This window comes from Aulonocara stuartgranti (assembly GCF_965226115.1).
Source record: "Aulonocara stuartgranti genome assembly, chromosome: 19".
NCBI classification, from domain to species: Eukaryota; Metazoa; Chordata; class Actinopteri; order Cichliformes; family Cichlidae; genus Aulonocara; species Aulonocara stuartgranti.
In genome coordinates this window covers 16,050,451-16,071,814 of record NC_138955.1, presented here as the reverse complement: position 1 = coordinate 16,071,814, position 21,364 = coordinate 16,050,451, and the positions used below count along the sequence as shown (strand labels likewise).

Below are 21,364 nucleotides of genomic sequence, written 5' to 3'. Positions count from 1 at the left end.
CTGTCGTTCACAAGAGCAAAGTCCATCATTATCATTATACAGCAACTGAAATATCTCCCCAAGCTGAATGCTAGACTTCCTTTCTCTTGTTTGCTTATTTATTTATTTTTATTGTCTGAAAGCGTTCTGATGTACCATTCAAAAACAAGGCTTCCGGTGCAATCATAATCCTTTCAGCAGCTTTGAGAGGTTTTTCTTCCTGACACTTTGTACAATAAATACACAATTCTAAATCCAACCTGAAGGTCTTTTGTGATTATATATCAATTTTTTTTCCTGAGTTGAAAACAGGCCTTCTCTTTGAGCTTAGACTACACACACATTTTTTGTCCACAAGACGCTTCGCTTTTGACTCTTGGCAAGAAAGCAAATAAGCGTATTTTGCCTGCTTGGTTTTAAGGAGACTGGCCTACTGGTCAAATCATCTGTTCAGTGATGAGAGTAAACACATGGATATGAAGACCTGTGTCCTAGATTGGGGTGCTGGCTCTTTAAAATTATAATCTTTCATATACTGAGCAGCAGGCCAATAAAAATACCTCAATGCCAGGAATCAGATGAATGCTGCAGTGCCCTGAATGTACTATTAAAATGATATTTATTGATTTTACTGGCCGATCAATTTTGCTGGCTAAATGTAAAAAAGACAGAATAACGTGAAGCTCAAGGACTTTAAAGTACACATTTCAACAAAAGCATGATAAACAAAGAGATAAACATCTATAATGGCTCAAAATGGTACAATCAGTAAATCCCTTTATTGCACATAGTTTTTACTGGACTATCAATGGAATCAACGTCCGTATAAATGAGCAGTTGCTAAAAATAAAATCTCTGAGCACATCATCATCCCCTTCAGCTCCTTCTTACTTTGAATACATACGTAGCCCCTCCACCGCCTCCTCCCCCTCCTTTCACTTGTGTTTTGTTCACCATTGGGCCGCTCTGTTCCAGACATATCTTATTCAGCATGCCGTTAGACTGCGGGGAGAGGCGCAGAGAGAGAAACATGTCAGTTTGCCACAGAATTGCCTTCGTGGATGTCGGCCGCGTATGAAAAAGCTGAGCGGTTGCCAGACCGCAGCTGTTGTGAGTCTGAGGATTATAATGGTGTGCAAATACCAAGCAGAAATATTCATATGCACACAGGAACTGAAAAGCACCAATGCTCCCCTCGCAAGACTATCTGAAAGTGACTCACATGTTTACTTATCCCATGCTGACTGTATAAAAATAATCTTGTGACTCAGTTGATAATGGTGCCGGCTCTAGGGTTGTTATTAAAAAAATAATCACACAATACCAGTGTATTTATCATAATATTTTTTAATATTTTTGCTTGTGGTTTGTCATATTTGCTTTTAAGTATGATTTGGTCTTCTTCTTTCAACTGCTCCCTCTGGGGCTCGCCACAGCGGATCTCATCCTATCCTCAGCATCCTCCTCTGTCACACCAACCCTTTGCATGTCCTCCTTCACTACATCCACAGGTCTCCCTCTCTTCCTCCTACCTGGCAGCTCCATCTTTAACAGTCTTTGTCCGGTTTATCACATGTCCAAACCAGCCTTGCCTCTCTAACTTTGTCTCCAAACTGCTCACCCTGAGCTCTCCATTTCATTTATAATCCTTAATTTTCAATCCTGGTCACTTCCAGTTAAAATCTTGGCATCTTCCACTCAGCTCCAACTCAGTCTTTTTGTTAGTGCCAAGATCTCCAGACCATACATCATAGCAGGCCTCACTGTCATTTTGCAAGCCTTTCCTTTCACTCTTGCTCTGATTCTCCTGCAATTTTATTCACGTTTACTGCAGGCTGAGTTTGAATAATTAGACATTTCCTTTTAAAGGCGTGTGAAAAACTTTTAAAGAACAGCCCATTAATTATTTGGTTTACAGCCGATTTATCACGTTACCCATTAAAGACAGCCTCTCAGTCAGCATGGTGTTGTTTCACTCTTTCTCAGCTCCCTTGAAAAAAATGAACCTGGATGTTTTGTTGGCAAATAATGTCAGAGGCAGGGACTTTGCCCCGACCGAGACCCTGTGAATTGATGTGTCTGCATGGTGTGCGCTATGATGCTGAACTGCCTGGAGCGAGTCCCACTTTAAGAGTGAGAGGGCATAGGTTTACCTCACTCGCTCTGTCTCATACAAACTCTCACAGTCGCTCATCGCTCTCTCTCAGCTCCCTCCATCTGTCTCAGGCAACACTCTTGAAAGCTGTCTGAAACGGAGGAAGGGGCGGGACTTTTGTGACTGTGACTGACAAGTAGACGGGGTCGAAAGGAGTGCATTCAAATGTTCTTGGGAAAGTCTTCCTCACTATTCCTTCCCTCTCAGCCATTTCTGCCTGTGCAGCTTCTCAATTTAAGTTAACTTTGTGTTTTAGAGAGAATGAGAACAGAAGGGTGTGTGTGTGTGTGTGTGTGTGTGTGTGTGTGTGGGGCGCAGCAAGAAAAAGACATAGTGAATAATTCTAAAGACGAGGGACATATCATCATTTCCGTCACATAAGGGAAAGCCAGGTGTGAGAAAACACTGTTCTGCAGCACAAATCACTTTCTGCACGACCCTTTGGAGAGAGCTGCTGCCTCTCGCTGTCAGAACTGGGGGAAAATAAGAGAAACCTTAAATGACTTCAGTTTCACTTTGGAACAGCCAAGTCTCTCTCAGTGCTGTCTGTACAGAGCACTTCAGAAAGCACTGTGTTAAAAACTAATAACTGGATGACAGTGGTGAGGACCTGCGGTTGAAAGGCTAGACAGGCTGCCTCGAGAGAGCAAAGCCACAAAACTCAAACAGGCACTTGGGCAGCCTCATGTCCAGCTAGTGTAAACTATCTGAGATACACGAGGTTCTCTTGCAACCCTGTTTCCAAGTTGCTTAATGCTTAAAAAAAAAAAAAAAGAAAAGACTTGGTGGAAAATCTCACATTTAAAAAGATTATTAAGTAACATTATTGGGTAAAGCCTGTGGGGGAAAATACTAACAGTAAAAATAATGAAGAATATTGTTTAGTGACTTCTTCATTTATGGTGAAATTTGGAAAAAGCTCTGCAGGCAAAGATGAAACCCAGTACAGTCAAAATCAGTCTGTAGGGAATCATCAATGCTGCGTTCTGCAGGATAAAATACATTAGGGCCCATCCACCTTGTTGTTTGCTCATAGTTCAAAAGCACCAACCCTTGGTCATATCAGACAGGGTGGCAAATTTATGCACGCTGCATGGGATAACTTAAACATCTTTGAAAGCCTCATTAATTAATGCTGAACAAAATATGACAGTTTTGGAGCAACGTATGCTGTAATACTTTTAAGGGAAGGCCTGGTTTAATTCAACAACTACCAGAAAAAAACGACACATGTGCACTATTTTAGGTTTTATGGATTTGTGCAGGAGTCGTTTGTCTCTTAACTGTTTAAATCTTGTATTAAACAGCTGAATTTCTCAGTTAATGTCGGAAAATACTTTTGATCATCTCCCGGTCAAAGGGAGACAGATAGGATGCTGATGTGTTGTATTATGTAAACATTTTGAATGTAGTGTATCATCAATCATTAGAAAGTCATTTATTTTAGGGGTTTTTGTGACACGCTGGTTTTAAATGTGCTCTATAAATAAAGATTTGGGATCCTGACCTGCTGAATGGCTAAAATCCCATATCAATTAAGAATAGGAAGAAAAGCTACAAGACATTGTTACATGAAAAATAATGCAACACAGTAGCAAACCTTACCCTTTCCAAACTTTTAGAAGGCATGTTGCTTCCAATTAATCCAAAATGAGGGCATATTGAAAAAGAAAAACTCCGTAACATCACATTATTTCCTCCACTACTTTGGAAATGTGTATGCATGTCAAACACACCAGATTATGCAACGTTTTTAAACATTACTGGGTAGATGGGTGCATCTGAGTCTGGCTAAAGTGAGCCTGAGAGACACGGCGGGGCCATCACTGCAAGCTTGGAGCAGAAAGTTGAACAGTTTTTGGAGGCCATGAATTGTCTGGGTTTCCAAAGTCAGACCTCAGCGTACTTGAGGAAGGCTGCAGGGAGTTAATGATCTTGTTTTTTGGATAATGTGTAATGTGAGAATATGTTAGTCTCTCTACGGAGTGGACAGCAATATCATTCGAGCAAATTTAGAATCAACTTCAATCTTCTTACACTGACACAGTTTGGGCAATATTGGGGATCGTAGAAGGCTGCTGTATGTATTTGTGTGTCCATAAAAAAGAAATGTTGGGACTCCTCATTCATAAAGCTGATTCATTGCAGCATTTACAGCTATTTTACTCTCATTTTTTAAGTTTATCTTGCTTTTATGACACGCTGTAGACTACAGAGTCCCAGATGCAACTGTATTCCTATTTACTGCGCGATAGCTGACTTACGAAACTGCCGTGAATTATTGTAAAGACGACTCACATTGGGGCAGGCATCCTCTCCTCGTTGTCCTACAAGGATGTAAAGCAGTTCTCCTTTGTTCAGCAGGAGGTCTCCCGTCATGTAGGCACCGTGTGACCTGCTTGTTGTCAAGACACTTCTCCCGCCAGCGGCGCCATAGACGGTGACCCTGGAGTTTAATGAACATAAATGAATAACACAAAAAGTCATTAACAGGAAAATGACTCTAACGAGACAAGTGGTTTTTTTTTTTTATTTCTATTTGTGTGAAACAAGCGGCATAAAAAATATTGTGAGGCCGAGTCCTCGTGCATTCCTCCTGCGAGTTGGTGAGTGCACAACAAGTAACAGCCAAAATTCATTTGGATACACTAAAACACACTCACTCTGGGTGTTTTTAATAAAAACCATTTGACCTACTGTGGCACATTACACTGAGGGGAAAAACCATACAGAACCCAGACTGCACGGGACACACAAGCACACATGCAAACACACACCTATGTATCGGAGAACACACATTTCAAATGCTCCAGTTTTCTTGCCAGACAAATAAAAAACAACTTGATTGGTTTTTGGGAGCACTGCGATATTTTTCTTCCCTGGTGGTCGAGCTTGATCGGGAGACAGAACATTGCCCAGTGCTCAGTAGCAGCTACCTCAGCTGTTTGCCTAATGACTTGTGGGAGATGCAGAGCGCATATTCATCTCTGTGGCCGTCTGTCAACTTCATTTAAGCGCTTTGGCAGCTGGGCCAGGCCGCATCAAGAACAATTGTACAGTTTTGAGGAGACAGAAGGTGCTTTCTGAAACTCTGGACATGTGTTCAGGCCGTCCGGTCTGTGCTGTTAGTCAGGTATTTTAAGACATGGAGGTTTTGGCTGAGCTTAGCGGTGTGTGTGCGTTTGCTTTTGTGCTGATGTGGGAGGCTTGCAGCTTTCAGAGAAATTTTTGTTCCAAGTCAAATCTAAGTTAAACGGCTCATGTTGTCATGAATGCCCACCGGAGGGATATTGATCCCTGGAAAAAAAACAAAAAAAACAAACAGGCTTTGGATATTGCAGCATTAATCTTGGAGCAGTGTGCGGCAAGGGGTCAAGGTGCTAAAGCTGATTGCTGAGCTATTTTGAAGGCTTAAAGGCTACCAACGAAGAAGCGGAGGTGGGTATTTTTGGATTTTAGAGTCAGGTGTAAAGTGAATCACGCCATTTAGCTGCCATTACTCCAGCCTCTGCTCCTTCCTGCAAGAATCTGATAGCAATATTTCACTGCTTGCTCTGCTGCACTGAGGAGCAGAGGTGGGCGTGAGGAAGAGCCGGCATTGGAAAAATGTGAATTGCATAGAGTGCCGATGTCTAAGAAAGATAGGTTAAGTGTGTACTGTATACAGAATGTGTTGAGCTCTCAGAAGCACACATACCTAATGACTTCACAGTGAGACCCTTCAGAAAAAGATAAAATTATTCCAGAGTGGGTGTTGAGTGGAAATTCAGTGTTCAAATGGCTAGCTCTGATGTTTGTGTGCTCTGAGGCTTTATAGGCTGGCAACTGTCCTACCTGTAGGAGCCGGTTTCTGGGACCCGCCACATTTGAATGCCTTTGAATGGCCCCCGGGTTCCAACTGTCACGTTGACATTGCTGTTCCTGTAGGAGTTTAGGCACTGAGTGGGAGTTGGACCTTCAGGGCCCACAGCCCCACAGGTATGAAAAATCCATTTTTTGGCTGCACATGAAGAAAAGGGAATTAAAGGAAAACATTTAGTACTTTGCAGAGCTTAGCAGTAGAGGCACATACTGTGTTCAGTCAGGCATGCAGCTAAGCAAAGTTAAAGATGATGAAGAGGCTGAAATTACAGTTCTATTTGTCTAACATTCATTCCACTTCAACATTCCTCACTGCTCCACTTTCACTTCAGTAAATCCAAATATAAAGATATGTAAATTATTGGAGCTTCTCATATGAGATGCTACTATCGTCACATTCGCAACAGCAGCAGGGGACTTGGTTGACGGGATCACGGGTGACAAACATTTCTCCTCATTTTCCATGTAATCCCATGTGTCTGTGCTAATTGGAGATCTTCTCACTGTAATTAGCATGAGATTAGTCTTGTCAGATGGACAGAGAAGGACTTAACGCTGCAGGACTAAATCCTTACTTAAGGCTTGTGAACACAGAGCGGTGAGGTAGACACCAGGGAACCTTTCTCTCTCTCTCCCTGAGACTACTTCTAATTCATTTCACAGCAGGGTTGATTATTGAAAATGTGACACTGGCTAAAGTGGAAGTCATTTCTAAGGAAGGATGAGTTGCATGTTGGCTTTCATAACCTCAAAATGGATGCTCAGTGTGAATGTAATTAGGCTTGGGGGATATTACGTATACAGAAAGAGCGCTTTGAAGTCATTTATTATCTTGTGCTGGACACAAAGGCCACCAGAGGGCAGTCTCTACAGGCAGAAGATTAAATTGAGCTCAGTGAGCTGTGAAACAAACCAAATGCAAAGTTTTTTCCCCTTAATAGAGCTGTGTGGAATATTTGGCTCTCGCCATTTGAAACTCTTTGTATTGGATATCCACAGTTTTTCCAGTGTCTGCTGAAGGAACCATGAGGAACCACTTGTACACTCACCAGCCACTTTATTAGGTACACCTCTTCAACTATTTGTTAATACAATTATTTAAAATCAGCAAATCACATGGAAGCAGTTCCTTTTTTTTGCATGCAGACATGGTCAAGATGACACGCTGAAGTTCAAATCAGGCGTCAGGATGAGGAAAAAAGGTGATTTAAGTGACTTTGCTGAGGATTTTGAAAACAGCCGATCCAATGGGATGCTCATGAAACCATCTCTGGAGTTTATAGAGAATGGTCTGAAAAAGAGGAGCAGATGTCTGGGCGCAAATGCCTTGCAGATGTCAGGGGTAAGAAGAGAACGGCCAAACTGTTTTAAACTAGGAAGGCAACAGTAACTCAAATGACCACTAGTTAATAACAAAGCATGAGGAAGAGCATTCTGGTGTGAAGCAAATGGGCTATAGCAGCAAAAGACCACTTCTGTAAGCCAAGAATCTGAAACTAAGACTACAATTTGCACCTAAGCTTTGACAAGCTTGAATATCAAAATTCAAAAAGACGGTGAATGGTAAATGGCCTGCATTTGTATAGCGCTTTTCTAGTCCCAAAGGACCCCAAAGCGCTTCACACTACATTCAGTCATCCACCCATTCACACACACATTCACACACTGGTGATGGCAAGCTACATTGTAGCCACAGCTGCCCTGGGGCGCCCTGCCCTGCCGGACGGACACTGGCGCCACCGGGCCCTCTGGCCACCACCAGTAGGTGAAGTCAAAAACATTCACCTTTCAAAGCCAGAGGGCCATGGTGGAGGGCTATATCCATTTTTAATAAATAGTCTATAGTTGGACATTAATACATTTACAATACATAAAACAAACTACTAACTCTGATGCCAGATAGTGACAGTAATGGTTAAGTCATTTAATCTCTCACAGCAGCAGATAATAACTTCTACTGCCACAAGGTCAGCTCTTTAAATAAAACTAAAACACAGATAGTGTCATATACCAAAAACCTAGAAGGAAGGAAGGTATGAAAACATGAATACCACCCAAGCCTAACTGGAATGCTGCTTATACTTGTCTATGAACGGTGTAAAATCAGATAACAGTAGCAAATTTATTAAATATCAAGAGGATAAACAGGAAAGAGAAGACAAGACAAGTTTCAGAAGTGTGACTTAAAGCCACGATACTCTCACTGTAACACCTTCTGCTGTTCAAGTTCCCTGCTGTGTACTACCTATTGCAGATGAAGCCCTAGAATTGACATTCCAATATTTACCAGCATCTCTCTCTAAACTCCAGTCTCTCTGACTGAGCAGAAACTGCAGGAAGCTGTTGTTATGAGCGACTGTGTACCTGTTTGTCTGTGAACAAGCAATGTGTGAGTACACACCGATTTCTGATCAGTTATTATAAAGTGTTACAGTAAGAAACAGAGTTCTTCCAGACATGATAATTTGACTTCGTCTTTAAAACATTAATCCAGATGACCTCTTTTTGCCCCTGCCACTTCAAACGGTGGCTATTTTTACTAATGAAACCTTGCGTAGACTGCATGGTGAGCATCACATTAGTCAGCCTGGTTCTCATGAGTGGTTCGGTCCAAGGCCAACGTCCAAGCTCTGCTCTGTCTCACCACAAACATCTCTTTCGAGTTTAGCAAAGTGTTGCCAGCAGAGACTATTTCAAGGAGGCCAACGCTTTCAAAAACACTTTAAAACATCACTTTGGTAAGAGAGCGATTTGGAGTTTAGCCCAGTCTTAGCAAATGCACTCCTACTGTAAAAAACACTTGTAGTGTGACTGCAGGTTTGTCTGACTCCAGTACGAAGTAAATTGACCCATCAGGCCAGTATTTTCAACACTGTTGGAAAATAGTTAAGACTACTGGGAATAAATCCATCACTGGAGCAGAACAGCCCCAAACCCTATCTTTAGATGTAAATCTTAATATACTTAACAGGTCACTTTGAGATGTTTTGGAAGGACATGCTCAAAGAAAAAAAAAAGGGTGAAAGTTAGATGGCCTGATTTGTTATTTTTTTCTCATTTGGAGAAATAAGCTGTTGGCTCATTGCCCACTTACAGTCAAATTTCCAAAGCCTCATTTGAAGAACACTAACTCAACCAAGGCTTTGGATGCAGAATTGGTTTATGCGCTGCACTGGCGGTTAACTGACGAGAGACGCTGGAATGTGCGCTGGAGTGATCCTCTTGTTAACAGCCATGTCTCTCCCTTCACATCCCCTTGTTGTGGGAAGTCTGTGACATGAGTGTGTGAGAGGCACGTCCCAGTTCATGCAGCATGTCCCAGTTCATGCTGTGTTACAGCGGTCGAAGGTTACCAGCTAATGAGCCAGGCGAGGGAAGAGACACGGCAAATTTAAAGGGAGTCAAATTCCAACTCTGTGAGCACGAACCAGCAGCAAACGCGGGCAAACTTCTTGAAAAGCTGCATAGAGACGAGAGAGATCAGTGAAAGGAATGCTGGGAATTTCACTTTATGTATTCCTTTGTTTATGTTCATGCATTTACATTTTGGTTCAGTTGCTGATTTGGGGGAAGCCCTTCAGATTTAAGATCCTTGTTATAGAAAACGAGCTTTTCACATGAGCACTGCTGGTACTGAACGCAGATTCCTCTCTTGTTTGTATTCTCTCTCCTGTCTCCCTTGGGTGCAGCTGGTTTCACACTTCAACCCAACTGATTGATCTTGTTGGTCCATCAACATGAATTCAGACGACCACATGTGCACATGGATTATACACCCAAACGCACTGCACAACTGGCCTAATGAGCCATTCACTAAACAAACAAAACAAGATGATAGCCTTCTCCAGTAAGTGGTTGTGCAAACTCTTCAGCCCCTTTGACTTACAAGACACACACACACACACACACACACACACACCCACCCCTAGGGAGAGTCTGGCTCTGCCTGACTATTACATGAATCTCGTTTTCTGTGAACTTTGCCACTCGTGCTATGCCATCATCATAACAAACAGTGGCCTCCATCATAGAAAGGGGCAAAGCTGCACACTTTCATCAGCGAGAAATTGTTCCAGACAAGTCGCATCAGAGGGGGAGAGAGAAACAGAGAGACCCAGCGTTGAGAAATACGTCTCTGATTGGGTTGCACCACTGACAGTAATTCCAACAGTTTTTATCCCCTCTGAACATTTTTCAAAACAACACAAACAACCTTAGGTGGTCCTGGGATATTTCACAGGGTGTTTCAGTACACACACAAAAGATTCCAGCTCCAGGAAACTCTCACCATCACTGGGAGACTTTCTGTGAGCATGCTTTCAAAGGTATAAATGCTCTAATTCTAGTATTTTTAACTTTAACTTCAGCCATAATTGGCTTATTAGGGTTCAGATCTGCTTTTTGTCCAAATGGAGAAAGGCCTTGTTCAGACCGACTGACCTTATTCTGGCTTCATTCAGACTCGCAGGTATGCTGTGAGAAAAACGAAAAAAAGCAGCCCTTTCATTTATTTGAATGGACCCAGGAGGTCAACGCAGAGTGGATGGCAACGCACAAAGAGGACTGCGTGTCAGAAAAGTTGAATACAGGTTAAGCTTTTGCTGCAAAGTAACATAACATCAACGGACAAAGTTGAAAAGTCCACGTTCGCCAACAGAAAAGCATATTTCAGCTGTTTATGGTGGCGTTTGTCGAGAAGGAAACACTTTTCCTGCATTACCCACCCACTGAGCGGAACAGCGGTGCAGTGACAGAAGAATGAACCTAACATGGCTTTGATTTCGGGAGAAAGCACTTTCTGTTTTTGTCCCCCGACCAATCATGGTGATTAAGTACAAACTCAACATAGTGAGGGCCCAGTGGCTCAAACCCAGGACCAATAAGCTTTAAGACAACAGTGCTGACCACCAGCCTGTCTGGTGTTCACTCGATCTTCATGCATCCTTTACTCAAGCCGGGCTTCCTGGATCACATTCTAAAATGCTGCCGCCTATTGTTTTTGTGCAGTTCTGTGTCAGGTCTGAGCATCGGCCTGAAAACAAGGATCTGCTTATTCCAGGGGAAAAAAAATTAACTCTGCTATCTCAGAGCTGATATTTTTGTTTTTCTTTGGGGTTCACAACGAAAAATAACTCCAGTTTTGTTATCAGTCCTCTAAAGTCAATGTTGGTTTAGCTTCATTTCCACTTCATTGCCGCGACAGCTACAATAAATTGTGAATAAACTATTTAATTTTTTTTGCAAGACTTGTTGAGCCAAATTAATCCAGCCCTGAATGGAAAAAATAAATTAAAAAACAACAACAATTGGGTCTGATTGTGAGCCTAATAGGCCATTTTTGGAACAGAACAGACCTTATTTCAGTTTTCTATTCAAAAGAAAGCTTTATCATGCTATTAAATGGCATTTTCTCCAGTACCTCCAGAAATATCCAGGCCAACAACTTTTGAAGCTACAGGAATCATCATAGACACACTGTAAGCAAAACGCAAGTACAAAGACTCTCCTCTCTTAGCATGTATCGTCCTTATCCAGTGACAGTTGTCCTCTCTGGGCCAACAATTAGAAAGATGGATCAAGGCTGGCAAGCTATGAACAAGATCTGAATGCTAAGCACAGAGCTTATGAAGTAAATGAGTCCAGTTAATTACAAGAGCCTGTTTTGCAGCCAAATTCAAATTCAAATTGTATTTGTCTCACACACTCACACACACACACACACACACACACACTATGACATGGGGGTGAAATGCTTGTAGCTGTACAATGCCCGACCATTAAATGACAGAAGAAAAGTTTCACAATATTTACAATTTACAGTTTACTACAAAATTTACAAATTAACTTAGGAATTTACAGTAAAGAATGTGCAAATAGCAGAAGAGATTATAAAGATTATAAATTATAGGAATTATAGGATTATAGGAATACAGGAAATGTGTGGTGGTGCGTGTGGTGATGTGTGTGAGAGTCCAGTCTTATAGTGATGTGTGTGGGAGAGTCCAGTCCTACACCTGGTTCAGGCTCCGAATAGCCTGGGGGAAGAAGCTCCTCCTCATTCTCTCTGTTTTGGCCTTAAGGGAGCGGAAGCGCTTCCCAGACCTCAACAGTGAGTCCATTGTTGGGATGGGAGAGGTCCATCATAATCTTCCTAGCTTTGGACTTGCACCGCTTGGTGTAGATGGACAGCAGGTCAGGGAGCTCTGATTGAATGATGCGTTCGGCTGAGCGCACCACCCTTTGCAGATCTCGTCTGTCCTGCTTGGTGCTGTTCCCGAACCAGGTGGAGGTGTTTGCCGTCAGGACGCTCTCGATGGTGCAGGAGTAGAAGTTCTTGAGCACCTTCATCCTTATCAGTCTCAGATCTGTCTTAGTAACTAACCCCACCCTGCCAAAATATTAGCAACTAGTTAAGTGATTGCTGCAGGCTGGTGCTGATGAACAAGTAACCAATGAAGACTCCTTCTTCTCCTCTGTGCAGCTAATTAGTGAGCACAAACGGGCCAAAACTCCTTTCTGCATGAATCATTCAGGGACCAACAGCTGCTGTCAGTTACTCTCAAGAACCAATCGGGTTGCCTCAATCAGCATCCCGTCTGTCTTTGATTTAACGCCAGTTTTTTTTTTTTTTTTAAATCTACTACACAACTTGTTCTTGTTGTCTGCTGATGTGTGAATGAAAGTCGGACACCTAGCTCTTGAAAGGTACTGTGTTCAAAGAAGCTAATGCTTGTACACATGTATTGCAGCAGTGCATATTGTAAAGTTGTTTTATCATCTAAAGAAACCAATCTTTATCAAGCCAAACACCCACACACACACACTCTCATAGAGCACATGGTCACAAAATAGGCCTGGAGCTCATTTTGAAGTTAGCGATGTACTTCTTTCCCATCGGACGAGGTAATCAGAGGAAGAAAGTGAAGCAAACTAATATAAGTTGACTTACTCAACCCTCATCCCCCAAAAGCAGCTGATGAGTCAGCAGTGAGTTGCGGGTGGCATACAGCACAATGGTGGTGGGAAATAAAAGTGTCTGTTGCCAGAATAGAGAGGAATCAACAGGGACCAGGGGAAAGAACAAGAAGACAGAAAAGAGTGAAGGTGAAGTCAGGGTGAAGGGGGGAGAGGGATCAGAAGGAAGAAGTGGGACAACACACAGAGATAAGAGTGAGCTCTGACAGAGAGTCAGGGCGGCTGGGTGAGAAGGCAATAATGTGAACTAACAGAGACTCAATAACGGCTTTTCCGTGGCAAAAATGGGAAGCAAATCTGAAAATAAACGGGGACAAAATGTCCTGGGAGCAGATATGGCGGGAGAGTGAAGGGAGAAATGAAGGAGAGAGTGAGAGGAGACAAGAGACGTTGATGTTCGGTGGGGTTAATCATTGAGCGTGTCGGAGGAAGAGGAGAGCCGTGTTGGAGTGACAGGTCTGCTGAGCTAAAACCCTCATCAGGCTTGCCGTCCTGCCCTGGAGACGTCAAAGCATCAGCTCCAGAAGGGGTGAAGAGAGACGCCCCACGAATGCTAAGCGCTCAAGGCTGTCTTTGAAATGGCCGACATATAACCAAAGTTCAGCTTCTTTCCCCTGAGTTAATATCTATGATAATCACAAGGGCGAGAGCAGTGTGATCTCAAAGTCCCATCTTTCTCTGAGGAGATTTACTTCTGCTGCCATTTTTATTGTAACCATGCCGAGTATTACCTGTGTAAGCACATTAAAATGGCCTTTTTGTTGCTGCCTGTGCAACAAAATCCATGTAACAAACACTCTCATTTGTATAACACTGCACTGAAATGCCATTTTTCTTGCTTAGCATTAAAGATCAACTTGATAGACTGAGTTGCTCTTGTTTGCTGACCAACCCATGCCCTCCAGTCTGCAAACATTAACAAATAATGTTAGCTGGTCAGCACTTATGTATGCAACCGTCCCTGTTTGACCCTTCAGAGATAAACAGCCTGCTCTGTGTTCACGACTGAAGAGAGACTCGCATCACAGATCAGATAAGCTGCATGAAAAGTGCACAAATGAGCTCATTAGATCCTCTACACACCAATTTTTACTCAACGCTGGGTCACTTTGGGCTAAGTGTTCTTGCATCTGATCACCAGCGAAACTTTATATGTAAAAATATTTACAGCATTTGCACTTCTGGGTTGGTGAGCATCAGCGGTTCTGGGCTGAGAGCAAAGTAGTTGCATTGACCAGCTGCTATTCAGTAGATCGAATGCTCTTTGTAAAATAAGCAGCCGTCTGATCAGCTAATCAGTGAGTGATGTCACCGAATTACAGAAGCTCTTTTTTTAATATATAGCACAATGCAATGGTCTGAAACTTAATAAAAAAGCTTTCCCCGTGGTATGTTTTTAATTAGACCTACAGTATGGTCAAATTAAGTGTAAAAAAAGATATGAAAACAGAACAATGCCGGCCAACTACTGCGTTTTCTGTCTTAGCACAGAAAACCCATAAAACGGATAAGATTAATTATTTTCCTTTTACAAGCTTAGAAAGTGTTGCAGTGTGGTTAGAATGCAACAGCTTTTCCCCCCAAACTACAACTAAGAAAAAAGTTGTATAAAACCAATCCACAAGTATAACAAGTGCTCATGCTTGCTCATATACGGTTTTGACAGTTATGACAAATTAAATGTTTTTGCTTTTGCAGTGCTGTGTAAAAGTCTTGAGCCACATATTCTCCTTCTAGGGAGACAGTTTTTTAAAGTGGCCTTGAGCAGTAGTTCTTGAAACTTTCTGAAGGTTTTTCAAGGTTTTTCAGTCCATTGCTTGTACCTGAATGTTTTCACAGAAACGTTTTTTCTTTGAGGTGGAGGGTTAGGCCATGTTGACCTGTGAATCATTCAAGCATAAAAAGAGGCCTGTGTATTTTTAGGCACTTTGTTACCAGAAGCCTCTCCAAACATCATTTTTTTCCTCTGTGAAAAAATGCCTAAAAAACATATGTTTGTACCAACAAGGTGATAACTAAAGAGCTATTAGCTAAAAACATGACAAACAGCAGATGAACAGAATCTGAAAGTCGTGTTCTTATGAAACAGATTAATAAAACCTAGCAAGACCTGACATGGGACCACAGTAATGCATCTGGCCCTTCACTTGATCCATCCACTGCTCACTGAAGCCTCATCAGAATTGGTCTGAGTGGAAATGTGGCTAAGAACTGGGCTGAAAATCAGTGGCAAAGGGTGTTCTGGAGTGATGAATCCAAATGTAAAATTTTGGTTGTAATCACCATTAATATGTACAACAAGTAATTGAGTGCCTACAGCCAATTGTAAAACTACTCAGTCATCCATGAAGACCATTTAAAGAAATAAGAAGAAAAGCTAAGAGCCTAAGAGCTCAGGCTGTACTGAAGAATAAAGCTGGCCGCACTAAATATTAACTTTCAAGCTTGTTAGCTTGTTAACAAAGTGGTGTACATGTGAGAAGTGGAACGAAAATCATACATGACTCCAAACATTTTTTTTTACAAATAAATAACTGTAAAGTGGGGTGTGCGTAATTATTCAGCCCCCTGAGTCAATACTTTGTAGAACCACCTTTTGCTGCAATTCCAGCTGCCAGTCTTTTAGGGTCTGTCTCTACCAGCTTTGCACATCTACAGACTGAAATCCTTGCCCATTCTTCTTTGCAAAACAGCTCCAGCTCAGTCAGATTAGATGGACAGCGTTTGTGAACAGCAGTTTTCAAATCTTGCTACGGATTCTCGATTGGATTTAGATCTGGACTTTGACTGATTGGATTTAGATCTGGACTTTGACTGATTGGATTTAGATCTGGACTTTGACTGGGCCATTCTAACACATGGATACGTTTTGTTTTAAACCATTCCATTGTTGCGCTGGCTTTATGCTTAGGGTCGTTGTCCTGCTAGAAGGGGAACCTCCGCCCCAGTCTCAAGTCTTTTGCAGACTCCAAGAGGTTTTCTTCCAAGATTGCCCTGTACTTGGCTCCATCCATCTTCCCATCAACTCTGACCATCTTCCCTGTCCCTGCTGAAGAGAAGCACCCCCAGAGCATGATGCTGCCACCATCATATTTGACATTTGGGATGGTGTGTTCAGAGTGATGTGCAGTGTTAGTTTTCCACCACACATAGCGTTTTGCATTTTGGCAAAAGTTCCATTTTGGTCTCATCTGACCAGAGCACCTTCTTCCACATGTTTGCTGTGTCCCCCACATGGCTTGTGGCAAACTGCAAACGGAACTTCTTATCTCTGTATAAGGACTCTGTATCTCATTGTACAACTGTATAGTGACAATAAAGGCATTCTATTCTATTCTATTATGGTTTTCTGTTAACAATGGCTTTCTTCTTACCACTCTTCCATAAAGGCCAACTTTGTGCAGTGCACGACTAATAGTTGTCCTATGGACAGATTCCCCCACCTGAGCTGTAGATCTCTGCAGCTCGTCCAGAGTCACCATGGGCCTCTTGGCTGCATTTCTGATCAGCGCTCTCCTTGTTCGGCCTGTGAGTTTAGGTGGACGGCCTTGTCTTGGTAGGTTTACAGTTGTGCCGTACTCCTTCCATTTCTGAATGATCGCTTGAACAGTGCTCCGTGGGATGTTCAAGGCCTGGGAAATCTTTTTGTAGCCTAAGCCTAAAGCACCTATTGTACACTATACAGTTGTACAATGAGATCTCAGTAACTTTATGCCTGACCAGTCTGGTGTGTTCTTTGGACTTCATGGTGTTGTTGCTCCCAATATTCTCTTAGACAACCTCTGAGGCCGTCACAGAGCAGCTGTATTTGTACTGACATTAGATTACACACAGGTGCACTCTATTTAGTCATTAGCACTCATCAGGCAATGTTACAAAGGTTACTCTTTTTTTCACCTCTGCGTTATTTGCTTCTAAACTGCTTTTCTTGAGAATCTATATAAAGAAATTATCATCGTGATTAAGGCTAGTGGAAAGTTTTCTAAATACAGTGCTCCACTTTTAAATCTGAAACATTCTTCCACAAACTTAAAGACATCTAATTTAAATGTATTTACATGAATAAAAAGAGGGTCAAAAAAGTATGTCACACTTATTATCCAAGCAAATGTCTGCCCACAGTGTTTTAGTGTGAGTTGTCTAACCGGTTTCAAATACAAGATGAGTCTATATACACTACAAAATTGATTTGCTGGCTTTAACTGCATATGAATGCTATAACAGCCTTTTATGCCTCATGGGAGAGAAAACAAGATATAGATGAATCCAATTACAGTCCTAGAGTGAGAGAATGCAGCTCATACCAATCGTGTTTGGACTGGAAAAACACCTCACATGTATTTAAAATTCATATGAAGTGTTTTGTATTCACGCTTGGTAGAAATAATTTCAGAATACAAAAGGTACCCATTCAAATAGAGGGAACATGTTCTTCACAAACAATTTTCCATCCTGTGTTTCTCCAAAGTCAAACTGCCTGATAACTTTCAGCAGAAAAACCTCAACTACTTCAGCGTGTCTCAAAGTACTTCAAAGCTTCTAGCTGAAGAAATGTGTTTCAGAACAGGTATGATATGAAAGTAACTCCAAGTTATGACTTTAAATATAGAAATTGAATCTCTTGCTTGTCTTTAACCTTTTGAAGCACAGAAGTGAGAGAGTGTGAGGTGGAAAATGTCAAGCCTGTGTAACCGACTCCATTGACATTCTCAGGAGACAAATTGGCGGATTTTACACTTCAAAACTGCCCGTCCTGCTCCATTTAATGCCAAAGGAGAGCTCTGCAGCACTCGCTCAAATGTGGATGTGGGACACACCAGTAGGGGGCACACTTACTTTGTTGCAGTCCATGCCTTGTGCCAGGCTGAGGCTTAGCACGTGTGGGGTAAGAGGGAATCAGTATTAAATGCGAGAAGCAGGGGTCTGTGTGAGTTTGATGTAGGAGGAAAAAGAAGAGAAGTGAAGAAAAAGAGACAGAAGGAGATGGAGACAGCTCTCCTGTACAGTGAAACTGCATCTGACCTGACCATCGCTCACTTTCAGCTGAATGGTAGCAATCAAACTTGCACTTACAGTAATCTGTGGTGGGGAAGATCATCGGTGGGCTCCTAATGGAAGGGGGCGGAGTCCTGATAGTTGGTCTAAACGGCAGCCCGGGTGTGGTTACCACCGGTGGAAACTCGCCATTGGCTGAAATAGAACACAATGGATTTATTGAGAAGGCTCTGTGTTGTCACACTTCATCTGCAGCAACAAAAAATAAATAAAAATCCTGTTGCTCTTATACTGAAGAAAAGTAAGAAAAGAAAAGAAAAGAAAAAAAAGGCACAGTAACTGCAAACCTCTTGCTGGCACAGAAATGCAGACCCACCAGCAGGGGTCATTCTTTCATTTGTACCACCATTGGCCATACAGGAGGAGACGAATGCATAACAAGCGAGCCCCACTCCATCTCTGCCTGCCTCTGTCCTACTGTAGATGGGTAAGCACATTCAGTCTGGGTATTTTGTAGCAATCCATCAAGCCTCTGGCCTCACTGCATTCCCAGGACTGAGATCATAAACCTGTTGGTACCTTGATCTCTTCTGCCTCAAATTCAAACCCAGAATTAAGTCTTGAAGGCAAAACTCCCACAGATAAGGGCTCGAGACAGAGAGCAGGGACTGTTTTTTCTCCCAAAGATGTTAAAGTAAGGTAGAATTTTAACTACTAAAATGATTGGATGTTAACCTTAAAAAAAGCATGTACCCCCGTCCCCATTCTCGGGTTTTCAATAGAGGTGGAGCTCCTATTGTTGTTTGACTGAATCCATGTTTTCTGATTAGGTCCATTCACTGCAATCAGTGGTACAAAAGACTGGTGTTAAAGAAATCTGTGTAGGCACCAAGAACAATCGATGTAATGCTGTCAACCGAACGTAACGCAATTCATTTACGTAATGAGAAATTCCTGGAATGATTCAAACAAATAATGTCCAACAACATCCTGCAGGACAATGCAGTGAAATCTAAAATTCAAATAGTCATTACAGAAGAGACTGCAGAGCATGCACTGGCACGAGCAAAGGTTTCACTTTATTTCAAAAGCCAGCTACGTTTCAGCTCGTACATTTGTGGCTTGAGTTCCTTTTCCAAGGAGAGGCCATGCTTCTGTTGGAGAGTTCTGCCCAGCATCTCATTTCTTTGATATACCGTTGTGCAGAATAAAACCCTCAGAGGTTTGTTACTACATGACCCCTGTGGTTTGATGTGAATGCACAGGACTCTTGTACAACTGAGATTATTTTCCAAAAATGTCAGATAAGCTTTGCTGAGATCTGTTGCTCCGATAATGCTGCTGTCACGCAACTGTACGACAACAAATAAGGGGGCGGGTTCAGATCTCGACAGCCTGCTGTTGTGCTAGCCCTGCTTTGGATATGTCACTTTACAGCAAAGGTGCACACATGCCACACAGAGACGTCAGGCTTCCCACTCGGCTTTAAAACAAAAGAAACTGTTGCAGTTTGAGCTACACAGCCAAACACTGGCAGGTTTATTTTAACACTTTCAATGTGCTCAGTGTAGATACTTGAAGCATGCAAACAATAAATCATAAATGATGCTCTTCTGTGCATATGACCTGCATATGAAGTTCTATTTTTGGTTTGCATATCGAACAGAGAGGATGATTACATGGTTACAGGGTCTATTTGCATTTCATACAGCGAGAGAAAAGAGAAGGTTTGTAGCTGCAGACTGGCCTGTCTTGCTCACCAGCAGAATGGCACACAGTTTGTTTGTACTGTAGCTGCCTGATAGTCTCTATAGGGCTGCCCTGAATGGCAAACAGCAGCAAAGGATGATTTAGAGGTTCATGAGAATTTCTCTCTCCATCTTTGCTTTTCTGAGCCACGAGTAGTACTGGAGTAAAAGCCTGCAGCTCCATATAACACTGGAAACCCACCAATGAGTCAGTGCTGTTTTCAAGATGCTGGAAAAGACGTGAATAAGAAGCTCAAATCCAACTACAACTTCACTAATTGTGACGAGCCAATAAGCTCCCCACATCGTGTCGTTTGCCTCCATGGTGAAAACAAATCAGGCCTGCTCTCTTCGTTGTCATTATGTCAGTGTCGGGGGACAAAAACAACACTTTTCATCTTTATCTCTGTAATCATTTTACCACAACAACATTCCCTCTTCTCCTCTCTGGCTCCCCTGTCACTTCAGGCTGAAGGCTCACCATTTATGACAATATGGCAGGGGACTCCCTCAACAGCTGAAAGGTTTAGAAAGCTACTATGTGCCAGAGTTGCATCTGGTCAGGAAAAAAACCTGCTCGCTTTAACTCAGAGCAAACATCTTGACCTAAATGTTCTGTACACTTGAGCCGCAGCTTCACCTGAGTTCCTCTGGGTAATATGTATTATTAAAAGTTTAAATATACACCAAAGCTCTGTACTGAATCAGATAGCTTTGGTCTTGACTGAAAATGCCTCGCGGTAAAAGAATCTTGTAATTTTTGTCTTCAAAGCTTAAAAACCCTCAACACTGCTTTCTTAAAATCAGCCAGCATAAAAATCAATAGCTCATTCCCTAGCCCTGTAATCCTCAAATTAATATGACTGTCCAACTCTTCGCTGCTTGGGAGCTTTGATACGGATAGAGTTTATGTGCAGATTTGATGGATCACAGCAAGCAAGTCACTGCAATGTGTTTGATTGTGAGGGTAAGAAAAAGAAAACCTACACACCAGTGAAAGATTCTTAGAAGTGTTGCGGCACACGAGCTCAGGAACTTCTTATATTTTCAACAAAGTTGCTAATAAAGCTCACAGCATTGTTATTCTCAGCATGGTAACATGCCGCTGCAGAACTAAGGAACACACGGAGCTGCTGCACACAGCATTGGTATGCCGCTGGAGCAAGAGAAAGACTCAGCAGGTCCACCACGGAGCAGCATGAACCACAGGGCAAGGCAACAGCCAGCGTGGCTGTCACTGTTCATTAGCAGGGTGCCGTAAGCTACCTGAAGCTCACCAGAGGCCAGCCACAGAGAGAGGGTGGGGGGGTTCACCTTGTTACCTCCCAAGCACAAGCTCAAAATATCTCCAGATTGTGATAGCTCTCAGAAGTATCCACACAGACTGATCATGTTGACAGTCAGTTTCTGACGATATGGAGACTAAATCTCGTACACGTTGTCTCAAATGCTGCCCAAAAATACAAATTTTTTTCCATTTATTTCTCTGTTTACTTGTGCATGCCATATCTAAACCTTTGCTGTGAATGTTGATTGATCCGCTGCTGCAAAAATAAGAGAATAAAGCTGCTGATAAACCCGGACCTGGCCACACATGGAATGAATAAACAACACATTCTCATCTGAACGTGTCAAATAGTGCCCTTCTGTT

The 21,364-nt window shown here is 42.3% G+C and overlaps 1 protein-coding gene across 5 annotated transcripts in view; it reads right to left on the bottom strand.

The window, feature by feature from the left end:
- alk (ALK receptor tyrosine kinase) overlaps window positions 1-21,364 on the bottom strand; it is a 417,876-nt gene that overhangs the window by 32,723 nt on the left and 363,789 nt on the right. For all 5 annotated transcript variants that reach the window (XM_082517110.1, XM_082517112.1, XM_082517111.1 and 2 more), the window contains 4 exons: window positions 18,044-18,160; window positions 5,969-6,134; window positions 4,433-4,580; window positions 871-981 (listed from right to left, as the gene is read on the bottom strand). In XM_082517110.1, the coding sequence (XP_082373236.1) occupies window positions 871-981; window positions 4,433-4,580; window positions 5,969-6,134; window positions 18,044-18,160 (542 nt within the window). The remainder of the gene's footprint in view (window positions 1-870; window positions 982-4,432; window positions 4,581-5,968; window positions 6,135-18,043; window positions 18,161-21,364) is intronic.